This window comes from Ochlerotatus camptorhynchus, unplaced genomic scaffold (assembly GCF_037179485.1).
Source record: "Ochlerotatus camptorhynchus isolate MF236.1 unplaced genomic scaffold, CSIRO-AGI_Acam_v1.1 ptg000176l, whole genome shotgun sequence".
In the NCBI taxonomy this organism is placed as follows: Eukaryota; Metazoa; Arthropoda; class Insecta; order Diptera; family Culicidae; genus Ochlerotatus; species Ochlerotatus camptorhynchus.
In genome coordinates this window covers 5,080,001-5,099,559 of record NW_027040666.1, presented here as the reverse complement: position 1 = coordinate 5,099,559, position 19,559 = coordinate 5,080,001, and the positions used below count along the sequence as shown (strand labels likewise).

The 19,559-nt window shown below is 34.6% G+C and overlaps 1 protein-coding gene across 1 annotated transcript in view; it reads right to left on the bottom strand.

Annotated features, from left to right (window-relative positions):
- DIP-eta (Dpr-interacting protein eta) overlaps positions 1 to 19,559 on the bottom strand; it is a 127,429-nt gene that overhangs the window by 107,532 nt on the left and 338 nt on the right. The window contains exon 2 of the mRNA XM_065222574.1: positions 4,201 to 4,470. Within this exon, the coding sequence (XP_065078646.1) occupies positions 4,201 to 4,393 (193 nt within the window). The 5' untranslated portion in view covers positions 4,394 to 4,470. The remainder of the gene's footprint in view (positions 1 to 4,200; positions 4,471 to 19,559) is intronic.

The window sequence follows — 19,559 nt, the reverse complement described above, 5'->3', positions numbered from 1 at the left end:
CAACAGTTCGGTAAACGTTCAGCTGTTGAGTATTCGGTAAAATTTCACAGAATTCGGTTAAATAATCTTAGTGTGTATGCTTTAAAATTGAATAATCAAATTAAGATTGACTGTATCGGATTTTGAACTTTCTCAATATTATGAGTTGTAAAAATTTCCTTAGCAGCGCGTTTGCCACTGAACCATTGTAGTAACTTGCATACTACTTATTTCAGTCTCAATCAAGTAGCAGCAACTTATTGTGACAAAAGTGTGCTGCTTGGGTTGCACCACATAGAAATATAAACAAATCATAACATAATTTCGTTGGCTACTGTGATTTTCTATTGATTTTTGGTTATTGGGGGAAATAGTCAATTTGAAAAACCACTTAAGCAAGAGGTATATCGATAAAGCACTTTCAAATGAGTAGGATCCTTTCTTACAAAAACTCTCCAACAGTAGCAACCCACATGCTTAGGTTTGGCAGCATGCGAGCGTCATCCTGCAAATATACCAAATTTATAAAGAGAGCGGTATCTAAAAAAAACGTTTCGTGTATCAAGTAAATCATGCACGTTAACTCAGGGAACCAGAAGAAAATCAAATATGGTAAGACATTTCTGACTCATAACCTGATCTGGTTTCCGTCCTCTTCAGCACAACCCGCACTTTACTTTTCTTTTTCGAACGAATATGAACCCAAAAATAGAGTTATTCTACTATAGATGACTTCCAAAAAATTTATCCTTTTTATACATACCGCTTGATTTGACAAAGAGGCACACATTTTTGAGATATCGTTGGAAATCTAACATTGCTTCTTATTTCCGAATTTATTTTACACAGAGAAACAAAAATTTAATTTTACATCCTAGAGGCTGCACTTCAATCATGCCAAAAATCTCATGTAATTTTGATAACCACAAAAATAAACAAATGCAGTAAAAGCAACGTAATGTCAGTTCATGGTGTTATATTTCTTGCCAAAAAGGACAAAATTATCAGTAATACGGTGCATGAACTGACATTACGCTGCTTTTACTGCATTTGTTTATATTTTTTGTGGCCTTTAAAATTACATGAGATTTTTGACATGATTGAAGTGCATCCTCTTGGATGCAATATTAATACTTTTTTTTTGCTGTGTACCACATGGTACCGTAAAGGTTCAAAATCCAAACACTTAGTCCACAAATCACGTTCAAAATGAGTTATTTCTGTCTATCATTCTTAAAATAGCACACATATTTGATCATGTTCTTTATGTTGCAAAGTTGAAGTAATGATTAATTGAAAATGTAAATTCTGGATTATCAGTTCGTCTGGTATTTGCTACATTACGGTATCAGCGTGATATTTGTCATCAAATTATTTCACATTGCTCTGAACTTATTGTGTTCTGTGTATCGTTTAAGATCAATGGTAAATTTTAAAAGCAATATATTTTGTAATAAATCTGACGCAGCAATGTGTCAGCCACATTATTGTAAATAATAATTGCTTTGAATATAAAAATATTGTAGCGTACCTGTGATAATTGTTATGAATTTTTCAAATATCACTGCACTCATAATTATACATTTACGAAATGATTGACCCATTCCATCGCGGGTGACAAAGCCAACCATCCCCTAACATTTCAAGCTCCTAATTTCCAGTTGTTCCCGGTGTTGACTGCAGCTGCGAATAACGTACGATGAATAATGGATTATCAACAACAGTGCAGTGAAAACCACAACATAACGTTATAAACCGAGGAAGGGAATAGCTTTGGCTTTCAATTGTACTGGTAAACTATTTTCAAACAGTAAACGTGCTTGCAAACGGAAAACCATCCCACGTGAAAGGCCTAATTTTCCACTAAGCGTTGGGTGATTTATTACGCACCGATTAAGTTGAGCATCTTGAAGCATTTTGCGACATGATTTACGTATTGTTTGATTGCAAATCTTTTGTGGTTAAATGTCATTAGGAATCGTCCACGCACATTAATTCATAGGCCTGATGTAAAACGATACGAGAATGATGAGCTCTTGTTGCGTAATAAGCTGAGTTTGTAATAGTTAAAAGTAGTATGTAAGATCTTATGGTAAGTAGGTATACCCGAGCAAAGTAAAATAACAATCCAATATCATCTAGATAACAAATCTTGTTATTCCAGATATCACTTTGATTTCAGTTGTTACCGCATTACTTATTTAGTTGTCAACATTAGGAGTGACCCACACATTATGTCACGCTCTAAGGGGTGAGAAGGTGTTAGATTTTGTAATAAGCAATGCATTAGGTATAGGAAAAACGGAACGAAAGGGAGGAGGATGGGTTAGTTTTTCCTCAATTTAGAGTGACATGAACAATTATCCGTTGTTCTCATGAAAAAAAAGTTCAAAACATGATCCGCATGCTAGCAAAATGTTCTTTACCCCGCTAATCATATTTCAGTTATCAGCGTAAGGCTGTTATATCAAATCGAAAACATAATTTTAAATCGGCTGAAAAAAATTTGCATAGAATTTGTTATCAAGAAGTTTTCAATGATAACAAAATTCGTTATTTTTTTCGAGGGTGGTATCACATTTAAATCGCTAGATGCTCGAAAAATATCACACTAGCAAATCAATCTACGAAAAATCTTCTTTTAGTTCTCGCATCTACTTTAGACCGGCCCACATTTATAGGGGGAAATTTTCACCATTTTTTTCTATGGGCCAACCCTCAGATTTGTACCATTAGGTGAGAAAACCACTCTGTGAAAATTTCAGCTCGTTCGGATCTAACACGAGCTGGCGCTTTTGATTTAAAATTTATATGGGGATATTGGTTGAAATGTATGGAGAAATAACATTTCTTCACTCTTTCGTACTAGAACTGGTTCAGCAAACTCGATTAAGCTCAAAATTTCAGCACACGTAGCTATACGTTAACTATAAGGAACAACTTTCCTGAATAAAGCATCATGATTCAAGTTAGTATAATGGAGATATTTATTCTTGAATTTATATGTGCATTTTGTTCGTACATTGCAACAAAATACAGGCAGCTTATGCAACGTATCAACTAGATTACAACTAAAAAAATAAAAGTTCATATTTTCCACAGGCCAACATTCTGACTCGTGTCAGTAGGTGAGACAACCACTCTTTGAATGTTTCAGCTCTTTTTGACGTTACATGGGCTGGCGCTTTTTGTTTAATGTTCATACAGGAGATTTGGTTGAAATTTTCATTTACAAAATGCTCATATACATTCAAAAGCGAATATCTCAATAAAACTAACTGAATTAATGATGCAATCTTCAGCAAGACTTTTTTTTATGATCGATGGAGTGTATTTTAACCAAATTTCCCAGACAAAATTCAAACTAAAAGCGCTAGCTCATCTTAGAACCAAATGTGCTGAAACAATCAGATAATAGAACTGGTGGAGGATCGACTGTATCGTTGAATATTTTATTGAACGGCTACGCAGTCTTTGTTAAATTGAACGAGTTTTTAATTACCCGACGTTTCGACACGGGGATTGTGTCTTCTTCAGGGGGAAAATAGTTTTTTTCGTTATTTGACAAAACATAAGACAAAAAACGAAAAAAATATTTTCCCCCTGAAGAAGACACAATCCCCGTGTCGAAACGTCGGGTAAATAAAAACTCGTTCAATTTAACAAAGACTGCGTAGCCGTTCAATAAAATAAAATAAACTTTCAGATAATGGTTTTCTCACCCAAAGGCACAAATCTAGAGGTTGACCCGTGGAAAACTAGAACTTTTATTTTTATGGGCCAGTCTAATCTACTACCTTTTTGCAGGAATTTTTCAGAACCTTCATCAATCGTCTTTCTATCTACTTAGTGTGTGCGTAGCTACCACAGCATAACAAAATCTTTCCTGCATCACAGAAAGAGTTGATTTTATTTTAAAAAGCTTACTAGGAATTTGATAACTGCTAATAATAAGATTATTGAAATAAAGATGCGCTAAATCATAATCATGATTTCAGGAGCAATATGTTCATCTGAAATTTTGGTATTTGCTGTTAGCTATAGTTTCAACTGATCCAATTTGACTGACAACTACACTGAGTGGATAAAGATTAAAATAATATCAATTCATTTATTATTTTTTCTTGTGGGCATTTTGAAAGATAGTAAGCAAACGAAAAACATCTCTATTATTACATCTCTTATATAACTGAGTTAAAAATACGAAATTGTTCATGTTACCTATAATTTCCGATGATACTGTCAGTGGCACCGCGTAAAGACAACACAACAATGTTAATAATACCGATCTTAATGTTGCACTGTTCATTACTTCCTCACTACACGTGCTTCTTTGCCGGATCTGTAGCATTTCGTTATTTCCTAATTCCTGGTCGTTGCTTTTCCCGTTATAGTTCACACTTGCCACAAACATGTACGTTTAGTCGACTCTGTTCACCACTTCAGACAAACTCACTCGGCATCCGTTCAACCGTATTATATGCTATAATGCTGTGTAAAGAATAAAATTAAATAGTTTCACCCTGTTTCATCCTTCTCATTTACATGTGTTCAACTTTTCCACTGCTTCACACTTTTACTTTCACTCCCGGGAGGTTCCGTCGCTATCAGTGGCACATGTTCTATATATAAGGCTATAGTTTGATGCTTGTAAAGCTGGTTTTTTGGTTACTTCAGCTGCTTCCGTACATTGAACAATTAAGAATAAGTTTTCTTCGGTTTTCAGTTTTCAAGTGACACGATTCGTGATTGGCATTTTGTATCCAAAACTTCTGTTTTATGAGATAAGACGATAAATTGATCCTGTAGTAAATACTCTTTGTTTTTCTTGCAGTGTGATTCGTTACACCTATTATGCAACGTAATGATTAGACTGACTTAAAAAACAATGTGAGAAACCGCTCTCTGAAAGTTTCAAACCAAAAACAAAAATTCTTTATACTCGATTAATTTAGCCCTGAGCTACTTTTTTAAATACTGCATCATGCATTCCAGTTGGTTTGATTGAAGTATTCACTATGAGCTGAGACTTTAGGAGAGTAACTTCTTAACCTAAAGGCTAAATTTGGTCGTTATAATCCCTGTGAAAAAAAACTCCCATACATTCAACTGGGAAACGTAAGATTCTATTGCTGTTTTGCATGAAAATTATCCAGAATTTGATATATTTCGCAGTAATAACAGATTCTGTAATGAGCTCACCGAAAGGCTTTTAAAATAATTGCCTGGCATTTCCACTTCTTCTATTGCTTATCACATGTTAGCTAATTGCGTGTTCTCAACTTACTGTTTAAGATGCACTTTCACAGTTATTAATTGAATGCTTTCGATGCCTGTACCATTTTTGAATTAGTATAATTGTTTGGCAAAAACAATCATACTTTATACCCAGGAAAGTCGAGAAATTTTTCAACGCAAAAAATTCCTAAACTGGACCGGGAATCGAACCAGCCGCCTCCAGCATGGTTCTGTTTTGTAGTTGGGCCATTACCGACTGAGCTAAGGGAGACCGCGTAATATTTATGTCAGCTTATTATTCGAACAAAGCTTGTTTCCTCAAACGCATTGCGTCTAGAAAATCCTCTCGTAAAGGTATTATACAAAAATATGTATTCTGTAAAACTTGCTTGTCCCAATAAAACGGGTCAATTATTCAGGTTGAAATCTTTAATACATTTTATGAAATTATTCCTCCAGGGCCCATTGTCACCTAGAGGTGACACTCGTTTTCTTTTGTCTGTAAAAATCAAATTGTTATTCGATTTCGATGACACTCTGTCGCTCCTCACTAACATTAGTATTGATGCGTTGTTTTTATAACCTGTTAATCGTCGGGGTATTACTGCACAGTTAATGTACGCTGAAAGACTGCAATTAAGCATTATGAATACATGTATTGAAACTTAGAAACGTATTATATGTATGAATACTTGAATCAGTTGACAATTATGAAGTAGTATGAACTATGAAGTTTAGTCAACCATTATATGTACTTGATAATGGTGACATAATTCACTAGGCGTGTGCAAGATACCTGAGTGACTGAGAATGTTTTTTATCATAACCAAAAAAAAAAAACTAATCAAAAGACATACTAAAATTGTTTTCGATTGCATATAAAATTTAAAAGACAATTTAATAAACAACAATTTGTTCACAAATTTTCTAAGGATAAAGTTTAGCTAACAGGAAATAATTCGTCTATGGCAGACATGAACTAAAATGACCTCCAAAAAGTATCAATCAACTTTTAGTGGATAGGCCAAAGGCTCTTTAAATGTATTTCTTCAAACATTCAATTTCAAACAGAAAATGAAAAATTGGAAATAGAAGGACACAATACTCCATCGATTCCCAAGCCACGTTGGCCTACGTTCCAGTTCTGTACAAAGGAGCACATTCAATAGAACCAGACGCATCATTTGCATACGCATTTCAAAGCAGCATACGTACTTCAATGTTTATCTTCGCTCCCGTGACGTACCTAATAGCACTGACACTTCTATCAGTAGAGATGTATCCTGAGGCAATTTCAATCAGTCCATAGACAGACAGATCAAGTGCATCTGACGGTTATTCATTCTTACCATTTGATTGATCCTGAGATAAATCGTACGCACTTTCGGTGTTGAAAATTAAATGTGGAGTCCGTAAATGACGATACTTTTATTCGCAACAGCTCCAAATTTTAATATTAAGTACTTGATTTTATAAAAACTATGACTTCACTGTCTCTTGAAACACTAGGATTATTGGTCCTTCCCCTATGTCAATGAATATTTACTCGGAATCAGATAGAACACATCCTATAATCCGCGATATGATACCACGTTCTTATTTGAAACGGTGACACAATCCCAATGAAACAAATAACAGGGCATGAAAACAAGGCGTGAATCATCGTTTCCAGAGTATAACGTATTCAGGCTTCTCATAGGAATCGTTCATGTCAAGACAGAATGTATTAAACAAAAACATAAACATAAAAGTAATCAGATGTGATACGCTTCTATCCTATCGATGCAACGCGTTGATAGCATGATATGATTTGAATCTGGCTCCTTGCTATTCAAGTGAAGAAGTTTGTGTTCATTAGGACAATCATATAGCAAGAAGTATTTGTGAATAAGCCTTATAGGGTTACGGTATGTAAACTAATAAATCTTTTATCAGCAATAAATCATTATTTAAATGCAACAAAAAGTTCTCTGCTCACTTGAAATTGTGATCCGCAAACGAATCACATACATGTACGGTAAACCGAGGCAAATGAAAATGCAGGGTGAGTGTGAATCGCTGACAAATCATTTTGGCAACAATTTCTAGTGTCAGAAAATTAAATGTATAATGCCAACAACAAACTAATAATGGTCCATTTATAAATGACGTAGTATATTTTTAACTAATTTAACCCATCACCCCCCCCCTCCCCCCTTTCCCGCTCCTCTTAGTGTATTTAGCTATATATTTCTTCAATGTTCTAGCCATAATTTTTAACCACACTACACAGGGGTTCAAACTTTCCAAAAACGAGCTTTTTTTTTATTTGAGGTGTATAAACGCTAGTTTTAAAGATTGTTTTTTTTTTTAGGCTCTTCGTAAGCTTTCTTCTGAAGTTTGTATAACATTGATCAATCCACATAGAATGGAAATTGTGAAAATCCAATGTTCTAAACTTGCTTATAAGCAGGGTTGCTTCCACTCACTTGCTATAAAAAATGATTTACGGAATTTTGAAATCATTAGATGTTATAATATAAATACGTACTTGTTAGATACAGGAAGATATTGAAATGCAACGTATTTTTATTGAACGAACATGGTTTCCATTCCAGGCGGTTGGTCTCTACAAATCTCGATTTGCGTGCAACACTGACTGGGTGTATCCTATGGCTTACCTTCCCTACTAACATAATTCCTAAATTCCCGAGACATTTATGAGGGGTCATAGAGTTCTCTGCATCTCTCTTAAGTAATTGTTGGACTAACATACCTTTCCTATCCCTACCAGTTGTAAGGACGTGGACAGGACAATCCTTAACTGTTGGAGCGAGATATGTCTTATATGGGCGATAATAATTATTTCCTACTTACTATCTGTCCAGTAATAGATATCCGTACAGCTCTTAATAGTTTTGAATTCGTACCACCTACGATATTGTGCAACTTGTTCGATGCTAATGCTAATGCAATATGGAACCAGGAGAACATTGGTCTTATTTCTTGGTTTTAGTTGTATCTTACCAATGTAGAGCTTTGTGTAAAAATTGGTTTAGATCAATCGGACTATTTTACAAACAACTCACGTGCTCCTCAAGGTAGCAACTTGAGATCGTTGCTATTCACACTATACAATAACGAGATCGGATTGGTACTTCAAACCGGTTGCAGATCAAAGTTGCACCGTTTGAAAAATTCATGTAAATTTCTGCGAGATGTAGCGCACATAAAATTAACGCTAGATTTGGCATAATTTTCGCGATAATTCGTGTAAAATTAAGCGCAATATCGCTTAATTTAGCAATATTGTATGCAAGCTTGTAAACGATTTCGTTGTTTATACCAACTGTAGCTCAAAATTAAACGAAGGGAGATTTTACGCTATAATTCTAATTCAGATTTTTTTCTGTATAGTCAAAAGCAAACTTCTTTACCTAACTCGTACAATGTACGATTCCGTTTTGACATTCATGGCTCATTACTTCTACATCATTACCAAATCCAACAGGCAACTCAGTTTCATCATCAAGATTTCCGACGAGTTCTGTGAGCCTATTTGTCTATATGTTTTATATAGCTGTCTAGTACGTTCGATCCTGGAATTTGGTGCAGTGGTTTGGTTCTCATATCAAGCCGTATGGATTGCTAGGATTGCACATAAACGAATTCAGATTTGAACCATCGCGTAAAATCTACTCTCGTTTTATTTTGAGCTACAGATGGCATAAATAACAAAATCGTTTACAAGTTTATTAACAACACTGCTGATTTATGTCCAGGGGTTTTGGCATAATTTAAAATGTATACAGCTGAACAAGTTCTTCGATCGAGGAGTTTCCTGCATCTTGGATCCCGTGCTGTAAACTACACAGAAAAAAATTCTGAATTTTAACTGTCGCGTAAAATCTCCTTTCGTTTAATGTTGAGCTATACTTGGCATAAACAGTGAAATCGTTTACAAGCTTGCATACAATATTGCAAATTTATGCGAAATTGCGCTTAAATTAACAAGAAATATCACGTAAATTTATGTCAAATCTAGCGTTAATTTTATGTGCGCTATATCTCGCAGAAATTTACATGATTTTTTAAAACGGAGTATTATTAACATGATTCAATACAGCGGCGCCGGTGGTGTAGTGGTAAGTGTGATTATCTCTCACCTCAGCAGGCATGGGTTCAATCCCAGTCGGCGCCGCCGGGATGTTCTGAGGCATAACATCTCTGATCACGCCTTCCTTCGGAAGGGAAGTAAAGCCGATGGTTCCCGGTCATGAGTTGATGGATCGATAGGTAGGGTCCAGGTGTGGGAGCTGCCTCCCTGGCGTCGGTAGCATTAGTGCTCAGCACGGAAAACAAATCAAGGAAACTATACCGCTAAAAAGCATGCTTTGACATTGTATCATATTGATGTCCACTGTCTGAAAAATACTCTATTAAAGAAAAAAATAGCGTTTCGTCACTTACAATCGCACTTATAGGGTGTACAATGTGCAATAATAATAATCATAACGATGATGAATAGTTCGATACACATAGTTATAGATCTATTCCCGTACCTGCTTTTCTGTAAAATTCTGTACAGCAAACAGCTCTCATAAAACAATTAATATTGACAGAAAGTCGGCAACCGTAATTAAACAGCAAAAGTATGTTCCCGTACTTTCACCATCATATTATTTTCTTAAAGCAACTTACATAAAGCTGCACCAACTTACAGCAAAAGCAAAAAAGTACAGGGTAGGATCAGACCTATGTTAACTAAGCATATATTGCAGATTTCGATCGTAATTAGGCCTCTGCGCTAAAAATAAGTACACAGTAAGGCACAATGTAGTCGAAGTACAAGGATACAAATTACTAAGTGGAATTTAATAGAAGTTAATCACTTTTTTGTGCTCTTCTGAGTATTCGACAAACATCCAAATTCCTAACTTTTGAGCATAAAATTTAAATATTGAGTTCCATACACTTGCCAATACTGTTATAAAGCTGGTACTTCTTTCAAATGGTGTCGTGTTACGAAGTCCGTATGCCACAATAGTCTATAATCTACTCCATCACTATTGACTATTGAATCACATAGAAGACCAACCCATTTTTCCTTGATTCACGATCACCCTCAATGGAAAGCAGCCGTAAAACGTAAAAAGGAATACGATGTGTTCCATTGATTACTGAATATAAAACCTAAACCCTTTGTTTGAAGTGATCTGAACAAGATTTTGATTGGAACTTACACCGTAACGCACCACGAAGAGGTGATCTTCCATAGCACCTCAATATTTTCTTGAAAAAAAAATCGAGTGTTAATAATATTCAAAGCTTTTTAACACAAAATATACAACTAAAATAAGATTTCAAAAATATTTCAATAAAAAATCTAATTTTAAAGAGTTTTTTATATAAACATTAATTAACGCATCATACTTAGTATACGAAGCGGGTTTCTTGAGCAATGTTGCTAGTCCTAGCATAATCCACAACTTTGCGGAAGACACAAACCACTTTTAAGCATGTTTAGAACATATGTATGGAACAATTTTTAATTTTCTGTTGAAGCTTTCAATTTTTTTATTTTTTTTTTTTTGTTTTACTGGCGACAAGCATGTTTTCTAAGCAAGCAAGTTTTTTGTTAATTTTGCATTCAACTATGGGAGTTAAAGAATGCAATTCTTTTAGTGAGCATTTATTAGGCTGCCTATACGAATGGATTTGTGGTAATCAAAAGAAAATAGGCCCTGATTACCATTAAACCATTCTTTGGAAAGTTCGGAACATCCATAGAAGAGATCACTATGATATGAAAACGAGGGGCACGTATTTCTCGATATGAGAGCGAGGTTTTAAAAATACAGCTAACTAACATATTTTGAACAAAGTATTTATTTACATATAATGTTGTAAGAAGTATTGAAAGCAATCAATAAAATATTGCAGTTTTTAATGTGATAAAAGGTTTTATAGGAGTAATTAATGCAAAGGCGTAGTGATCAATATATTCAAAATAAAATCAATATTATCACTAAGAGAAGTAAAAATTATATGCAAATAAGCAACAAAAATTGTCCATACAAATTGGAAAGGTCCCAATAAAATATTACAAAATGCCAATAAAGTTTTATAAAATTGCAATAACTTTTAGCTTTTTCTATTAGCAAAAGGATGATGGAATTATTTGACATTTATCAAATTTGCCTTGATCTCTGCTATTTTTTAAAAGTATTCTTCATTTATTAATGACACTGATCAAACTTTTTAATGATATGAATGCTTATTTTGACTTTCTTTAATGGTAGCATTCATATTTGTCATTGGAATTAATAAATTTCGTCACTTTGTAGTAGAATTCGGATACCCCGGGGAAAAGGCTACAACTTGAATACTACCAAAATTTGTAATACGACTCATCAAACAGCATTTGCATGCAATGAATAATCTCATTTATTATCATTAGGACCACATTTGAATAGTACCTATAGATTATTCCATTGGTATCAACACAATATATCTGTAACCTTATTTTACCACAACCGGACTTGATTCGGAGACTCACGGGCGAATACTTGAATTAATGGTAAATAACGATCATGCGACACATGAAACAGTGTCAACATTCAATTACTACTCCAATGGTGATAATATCTAACATGTAGGACCAAATTGTTCCGAAAATTTTCCTGGTGCACCCAAGGAAGCCCCAGTATAAGCGTAAGTAAGTTAAACAATTTATTGATTTTATTGACTTATTGACGCGATCAGAAAAGAACTTATCTTCAATTTAAAAAAAAAACGATGCAAGCAAGAGCGAGATGAACTATATATATGCTACTATTGATTCCAGAAATGGGTGTATGTCATGATGTTAATAATAGTATTTGAAACATAGTCTGCTTCAAACTTTCCAAATCGCTCGTTCTGCACCCTACCATTACGAATTCAACCGTGCGAGAATACTGTCGAAGGTAAAGCATGTTTCCAACTTTCCACGCTTCCTGGAAAGCGTTTATAAATTTTATATGATTGACAACCAGTAGCAGGTCGGAATCCTTACGGCATTTCTACTAACAGTGCACCAAATATTGTACCTTTCGTTACTACGGTCCGGTCTAGGGTTACAAAATGCAACCTGTTCAAGTAGCATCCAGTTAGATTGACGCCGGGGATGTCGATCCAGAAACAGAAACGCGCTCAAAACATGCAGTTAATTTTCAATTTATAAATTTACCTGCACTCTACTCGAGACGTTTCAACTAACCTTTGCACCCTGATAGGCATTCTGTCTGCAACGCAAGTGGTACCTAGCATGGTGCATGTTTAGGAGTGAATGCAAACTTGATACTTTAAAAGCTCTCGGCACTTCATGTTTCGACATTTACCTGTATACAAACATCTTTTAATCAATCACCAGTACGATGCTGCTTTCAGCAAGGCCTACGGGTTATTGGAGAGGAATTTGTAAATTGATTATTTATTCATACAACATTCGGTGGTGAACCACGTGCAGCCGACATTGATGATTTAAACGGATTTGGTGTACGTGTAGAGGCACAATTTTACGAATGCAAAACACAGGCTGCAATGTTGTTTAGCTCTTGCTACCCATATAAAAAGCATGATTAACAAGTTCGAAATGTTCACCTAACTTTATGTCAAGAAACGCATATTTGGATTTATGCGAAGTTGTTTTCTATACGAATAACAGAAAAAAACAACCTCTCTCTACTTATTGAGAAAATGCCATGAACATTTTCTGAATAAGCGCGTTATATCGTACACAGCAAAAATTTAATTTTGATATCACATCAAAGTGGGTCATTGCGTCAAAAATATGGTGTAATATTACTTGCCAAAAAGGACAAAATAATTATTAATACAGTGATATGAACTGACATTACGCTGCTTTTACTGCATTTGATTATTTTTGTGGCCATAAAAATTACATTTTCGACATGATTGAAGTGCATCATCTTGGATATAATATTAAAATTTATTTTTTGCTGCGTACAGTACTGGGTCATCGGTTTTTGCCAAAATCGGTAATTTCACAATCAATTGACATTAAAAATGAGTTTCAGTGTTGGCAAAGCCTCACCAGTCAGTATGCTCTATTTTTGCTCATTTGCTCTAATTGCTATATTACTGCAACTAATGTATGTTTACAGGTAAGCGATCTTTAAGATCATTCACAGGTGATAATTGAGATTAATAAACGCATACGATTGCATTACTTGGCATGTTATATAACTAAGCGCAATATGATTGATTCCGTGCCTGCAATAACTTACAGGTTCCATCAATTCAAGTGTGACATGTTTGGCACTTTGTTAGAGATAGGGACGCAGCATTTTAGGAAACATTTTATCTCCGCGTCAAAATGGTTCCCGGTACGAAACACTCATGAAAAGTTCTATGTTGTGTATTCACAAAAAAAGTTATAGAAGCCTTTTTTTCCTTGATTTGCAGCATACAAGGAGTTCCAATCTCATGCTCTAGAAAACTTCAAGTGATAGGACATATCAGCCATCATGATGACCAACGTTGGACGCTTCAAGATATCAAATTAATGGTGGCATATTTCATGCAATCAAGACTTTACACTGATTTTAACAAGCTCTCTAATCCCCATGAGTCATTTGATTGCATCCATTCTCAGAACCTCGCTCAGTGAATTTCAGCTTGCTTTATTGCATGCAACATTCGTAATGATATTGTTCCAATGGCGCCAAATTTTTACCGCAAATACATAGCCCTTACAGGGAAGCCGATTCCAGAAAACATATTCTTAAAAATTCATTACCTTCTAAGAAACCACTTTCACCACCCATTGTAAATACAGAAAGCAACGTCAGCTACAGTTGGAATTACTCATAACAGCCGTCAATTTAAACCACCCTTTGGTGTCGCGACGGATTGTCGGCGTTTGCTTTCCCTATAACTTGTGTGTTTGATATTATTCGTCGTCATAAGCAGGTAGCCCCAAGCAATGTAAGGTAAATTAGCCTATTATGGTCCAATAGTTTTTGTTTTTGCCATTTACGCTAAATTAATGAACTTTAAATTATTGTTTCAGCATCGTTTTTCAAAAAGGCGCAAGTTTGTCGTTTACTTAGTGTGAGTAAAATATTTTATTTAAAACGGAAATCTGCACTTCAAATTTAAGTCAGTATAATCTATTTATGGACCACATTTTGATTACATGGATTACATTTAATTCAACCTGAATACATGCATAAATGCCTTATTTTATGTTAAATTGTAATAACAAACAAATGGTACATTAACCTTCCTAATGCATTAGAGAAAATATATGTACACAGTGTTTCCAGACCAAAATGACCCCAATGCTCAAGAAAGGGTAAAGGTAACATTCAAATTTCTTGCCCTAATTTGGGCCATTTGTCTTCCACAGATAAAAATTCTGAATTTTAATTGTGATGTAAACATTCATTCACGTAGACTTGTATTTAATTTCATGCAACCGAGCAACTTGAAAACAATGTAGTTTACAAAGATGGGTTTTTGTATACAATATTTGCTACATTGCATGAAATGTGTCAGAACTTTACATGATAAATAATGTAAACGTATATGATATGTGACGCTCCATTTATGTGCATCATATTGAACAGAAATTTACTCTAATTTTTTCGAACTGTGTATATAGTAATATCACAATGTTAAAATTTACCTATGACGATGACGGTACTACCAACCGATGGAAACTAAAGATTTTAAATATTGGTCCCAAGTAAGTCTATAAACTACCCCATTCTAGTCGAAATTCTAGTACTGCACTATGTTTGTTTTCATTCGCTTTAAAAGTTTGACAGATAAAATGAGGGGTTCGTGGATTTTTTATGTTTTCGACGGGTGCATCGATTAGCTTGGGACCTAAGAGAGTACCAGAGCTGAGCCAAAAAGTTCAGCACGTTTCTTCGGGACCTTCTGGTCTTAGAGCTACCTCTATAGTGCTTTTGTATCATGTTTAAAGCACTCGCCAAATTTCAACTTTCAAACTGTTATACTGCCGTACTCTGGCGGAGTTGTCAGTTCTGCCCTCTTCATATCTTTCTATAGTTAATTAATGTCGCACTAAGTATCATGTTGATATTAGTAAAGGGTGCCCCTGCGATTGAAATAAAGCTATTGTAATATTATCCGAAAAAGGCATTTTTTCACTGGTAGGGACATTAATCAAGGTTTTTGGTTAACAAAAACTGGGTAGATAAACCATACATTCCTAATATGGTGCAATTCTAAAATATGATGTATAGAATCCAGAGTATCCAGTATTTTACGCTCAATAATGACTGCCAAGTGAATTCTATGGAGTACCCTTTTGACATTCGTGACGTAGACTATATTTGCATTAATATATCTATGTATGCTTCGCAATCAACATAAAAAAAGGTAACTTTCAATACAAACTAAAATAGACTCAAGAGCATATAGAGCCTAATGAAAGCTGTTAATATTTTCTCTTAATTTTTGTGCACTCATTACATTACATTAACCGATCGCAAAGTACTGGATAGCCATGTCAGTTAAACCTACACTAGGACCTAAATCGAACCGGTTCATTCAAATAGATCTAGCAATCTCTCAAATAAGTGGGAGAGTTTTATTGCGAATGTCCACATTTTTATTGATATCTCTGGAACGAAATGTCCGATCGGGATAAGATATAACAGGTATTTAAGGCATCAGATACGTACAAATTTAACCAATTAATCACATTACCAGTTTGAAATGAAATTTCGTGTCACTCGAAATTAAGAATGGAGCAAAATTTTATGATTTGTTCTTAAAGAACCTCGATATAATAGCGTTTCATTAAGGCAAAGCTTAAAACTTCTGCAAACTTTTGCTACTTTTTTTTGAAATTTTTTTATTTACAGACATCACGAAACTGCGCGAGTAAATGATTATTTATACACAAACCGTCTCCGAGAAAAGTCAATTAGTTTGTTTGTTTTCTGGTAAAATTAAATTATATCTCTGAAATCAAATGTTTGACCTGAAAAATATTCAACAGGGTTTTATATGAGTCAGATGCATAAAAAATGGAACCAGTTGCACTCGAATCAGTCAAGCTATCTCCGAGAAAATTGAGTGAGTAGGGTAAAGAACTACTTCAGCGTAATCGCCCATTTTGGGCCTATCGAGCAGAAAACTTAACAAGTCAATTATGCGTTTGGTACGATACTTTAGTTAATAAGCTACCAAACGAAGTCAATGAGAACACGTGATATGAAGGTTTGCACCCATTATTCCCAAAAACAAAAGAAGCGCTCCGACCGAATCAAATGTTATCTTCATCCGATAGGCCGAAGTGAATTCATTGGCGTTTCAATGCGTTAGGCCGAGTTTAGAATCCGTAGGCCGAGTTTGGCGTCAAGAAGCAGTGTTAGACTTTTGACAATATCTCAACGATTGGTTCCTCTTTATCAAATCTTACGGTACGTACGGAAAGGTAAATAAATTTGAAAGCCGTCAGTAATAATAACATTCCATTTGGTGCTAAACTACGCTAGATTAAGAAAGACTAAGTGCGGGTTGTGCTTCATAGGCCGGAAATGGGGTAGTTAGCCCTACTAGTGTTTTACTTGAAAAAAATATATCTTTTGCTCATTTCTCCGGAACCACATAACTGACCGGAATAAACTATGCATTCGAAGCTCCAAACACACAAACTTGTACATGTTTTTCTAAAATCGGTTCAGCCGTTACTGAGAAAAGTGGGTGACTAATACACACACATACAGCACACACATACGCACCGACATTTGTTGATCTCATCAAACTGAGCTTACGAAAAAAGCACTATCTTGCTCAATTCCCATTCTGGACCACTGTACATTGTCATTTAATCCATGAGAGTATCTAGAAGAGAACAGGGTGAGTTGCAAATGCCCTAACTCAGTAATAATTTTATTCTTTTTTAAATTTGAAAGTTTTTTTATAGTTCAAGATTTATGGAAATGTATATGCAGAAATCGAAACAAATTTTCAGAGATACAGATAGTGGACTGTTTGAAAATGGTATTAGTATTGAATCCTTCCAAAATCTCAGAACTTCCGAATCTGAGCGCGCATGTGGGACAGGTGACGTCCGACGTCTGACGTCAAAATTATTATTAGCAACACAGGAAGCTCAATGATGCCAGCGAACAATTCAAATATTTACAGAATCATAAAAAATATTGAAAAAAAAAACAAAAGTGAGGATCTGCTGCATCGGCTGCTAGAGATTCTCTGATCTACTCAAGCATCAGAGAGCTGCCAAAAAACAGTGAAATTCCCTTACCTAAGGATTCAAAATAATTTAGGGTTTAAGGAGATGACAACAACAATGACGATAGCGAAAACAGTCATAGCGAAGGTTCAGATTAGGTTATATGACAGATAATTTATGGATGTGATAAATCAAATTTTTTAATGATTTTAAATTAAATTTCCATATATAATTTTTAAATAAATATGTCCTTTGCTATGAAAATCATGTTCGCCATTTTTGACGCAGACTATTTATATTGTATTGAACAAAAGAAATAGGTTCCTTTAACGAATAAATTTAGTCGATTTTTTACCGCTCGTATATGCATGCAAGCTAAAATTGAGAGCAACTGAAATTAATAATAATTCAATTATTCTTTTAAATAGAATAAGAGTTCTCCACACGATTTTGCGCCATTGCGAGATTTTGGATATGGAAAGTAACACATTTTCAGACACAATACTCACAATAACTCAACAACTATACAATGTAAAATTTAGCTTTTATTTGCAAGTATGTGTATTTCATTGTGGAAAATAACTTTGAAGAACATTTGAAAATTGTACAAAATCACAAAAAAAAATTATGATAGAGAACTCCACAAAATACTCTACAAAACCCTACCCCAAGCTCCTCCCCTGATCCTATCCTTCGATAATGTACCCTTCTAACCTCGAGTAAGCCGCGAGTAATCGGCCCAACTCCTACTAGACATAGAATTAAGTGAATTTTGTTACACACAGTGAACAATGAATTATCGACTCCGTAAAGCTAACGCGATTGAGCCTTCCAAATAAACGAACTAGATAAAAAAAAAATACTCTACAAATGTGCACCAAAATCAGCAGATAGACAAGAGGTGCCTTGGGAAAATGTTCTTCTGATAAAATATTCAACAACATTGCTAAATTCATCTACTATTTATAAGTGGTTTTACGAAAATTATGATTTACTTCTCACTTTTAGGGAGATTATTCCCAAAACCTCTTACATCATAAGATGGAGAACATTTGTCATTTCGGGGCAACACAATTTTGATCACGTTTTTGCATCATTGGAAACATTGTTTGATGGATTTAACCTAACAAATCATTTTGTAAAGGTTTTGTACCAAAATATTGATATAGAGAAAATTAGATAATTTGCAACAGTCAACTGTAAACAATTTACACTTCTCGTAAAAACCGATATACATATTTAGTTTTTTTTCTATCGAGCTCGGCTGTGCAAATCTCGGCAAAAGAAATTTTACTGAGATCTCAGCAAACATTTCATTTGTTTGCTGAGATTCAGCTTAGCATTATCCGAGACTAAGCAATCAAATGCCACTTTTGCTGAGATCTCAGTGAAATTTTTTTGCCGAGATTTGCACAGTCGAGCTCGGTACAAAAAACTAAGTGTGTACATAGAATTAATGAATTGTGTGTTGTATTTGCCACGTGTTTAGAGCAAATATATTGGTCTATTTCCTCTTTTTCAAGTCTAAACATGGAAGAAAATTTGGCGGAAACTTCAAAATTATTCTTGTATTTCTTCTTTAGCTAAGCGCCTGCCCTGAAAAGTTGTCTCAGTCAGTATCATTGTTGCATTCGTATATTTTGTGGAAAGTACAATGAAACTATATACCAAGGGAGGTCGAGATATTTTTAAGACTGGATCTAGGATCCACAGTATATATGTTTACAACATAGATTTGGCTGTTTGGATCATTTTCTCTAAAAGTTTTCCTGGTTTATTTTATGTTTGTTAGTAAGAACCATACACAATTTAGCTAAACAAGTCATTGGCATATTATACGATTGCTTCTAAAATTTGTCAGGTACAAGAACTTAATAACTGTCAACACACTACCGAGTACTGCATCCATATGAAGAGAAAATTGTAACGATGAACAATGATTTTACTTTTCGTGCATCACATGTGTTTCACATAATTATAAGCTTCCAATATTCTTCACTAGTGTTATTTCTTCAAATATAATGCAGTCACTATTATTCACTTATAGTAATCTGAATTTTACACAATTCAGTTCCTCTACTTATTATCTCAAAATTTAACACACTGCACTGGCTTTATTTTT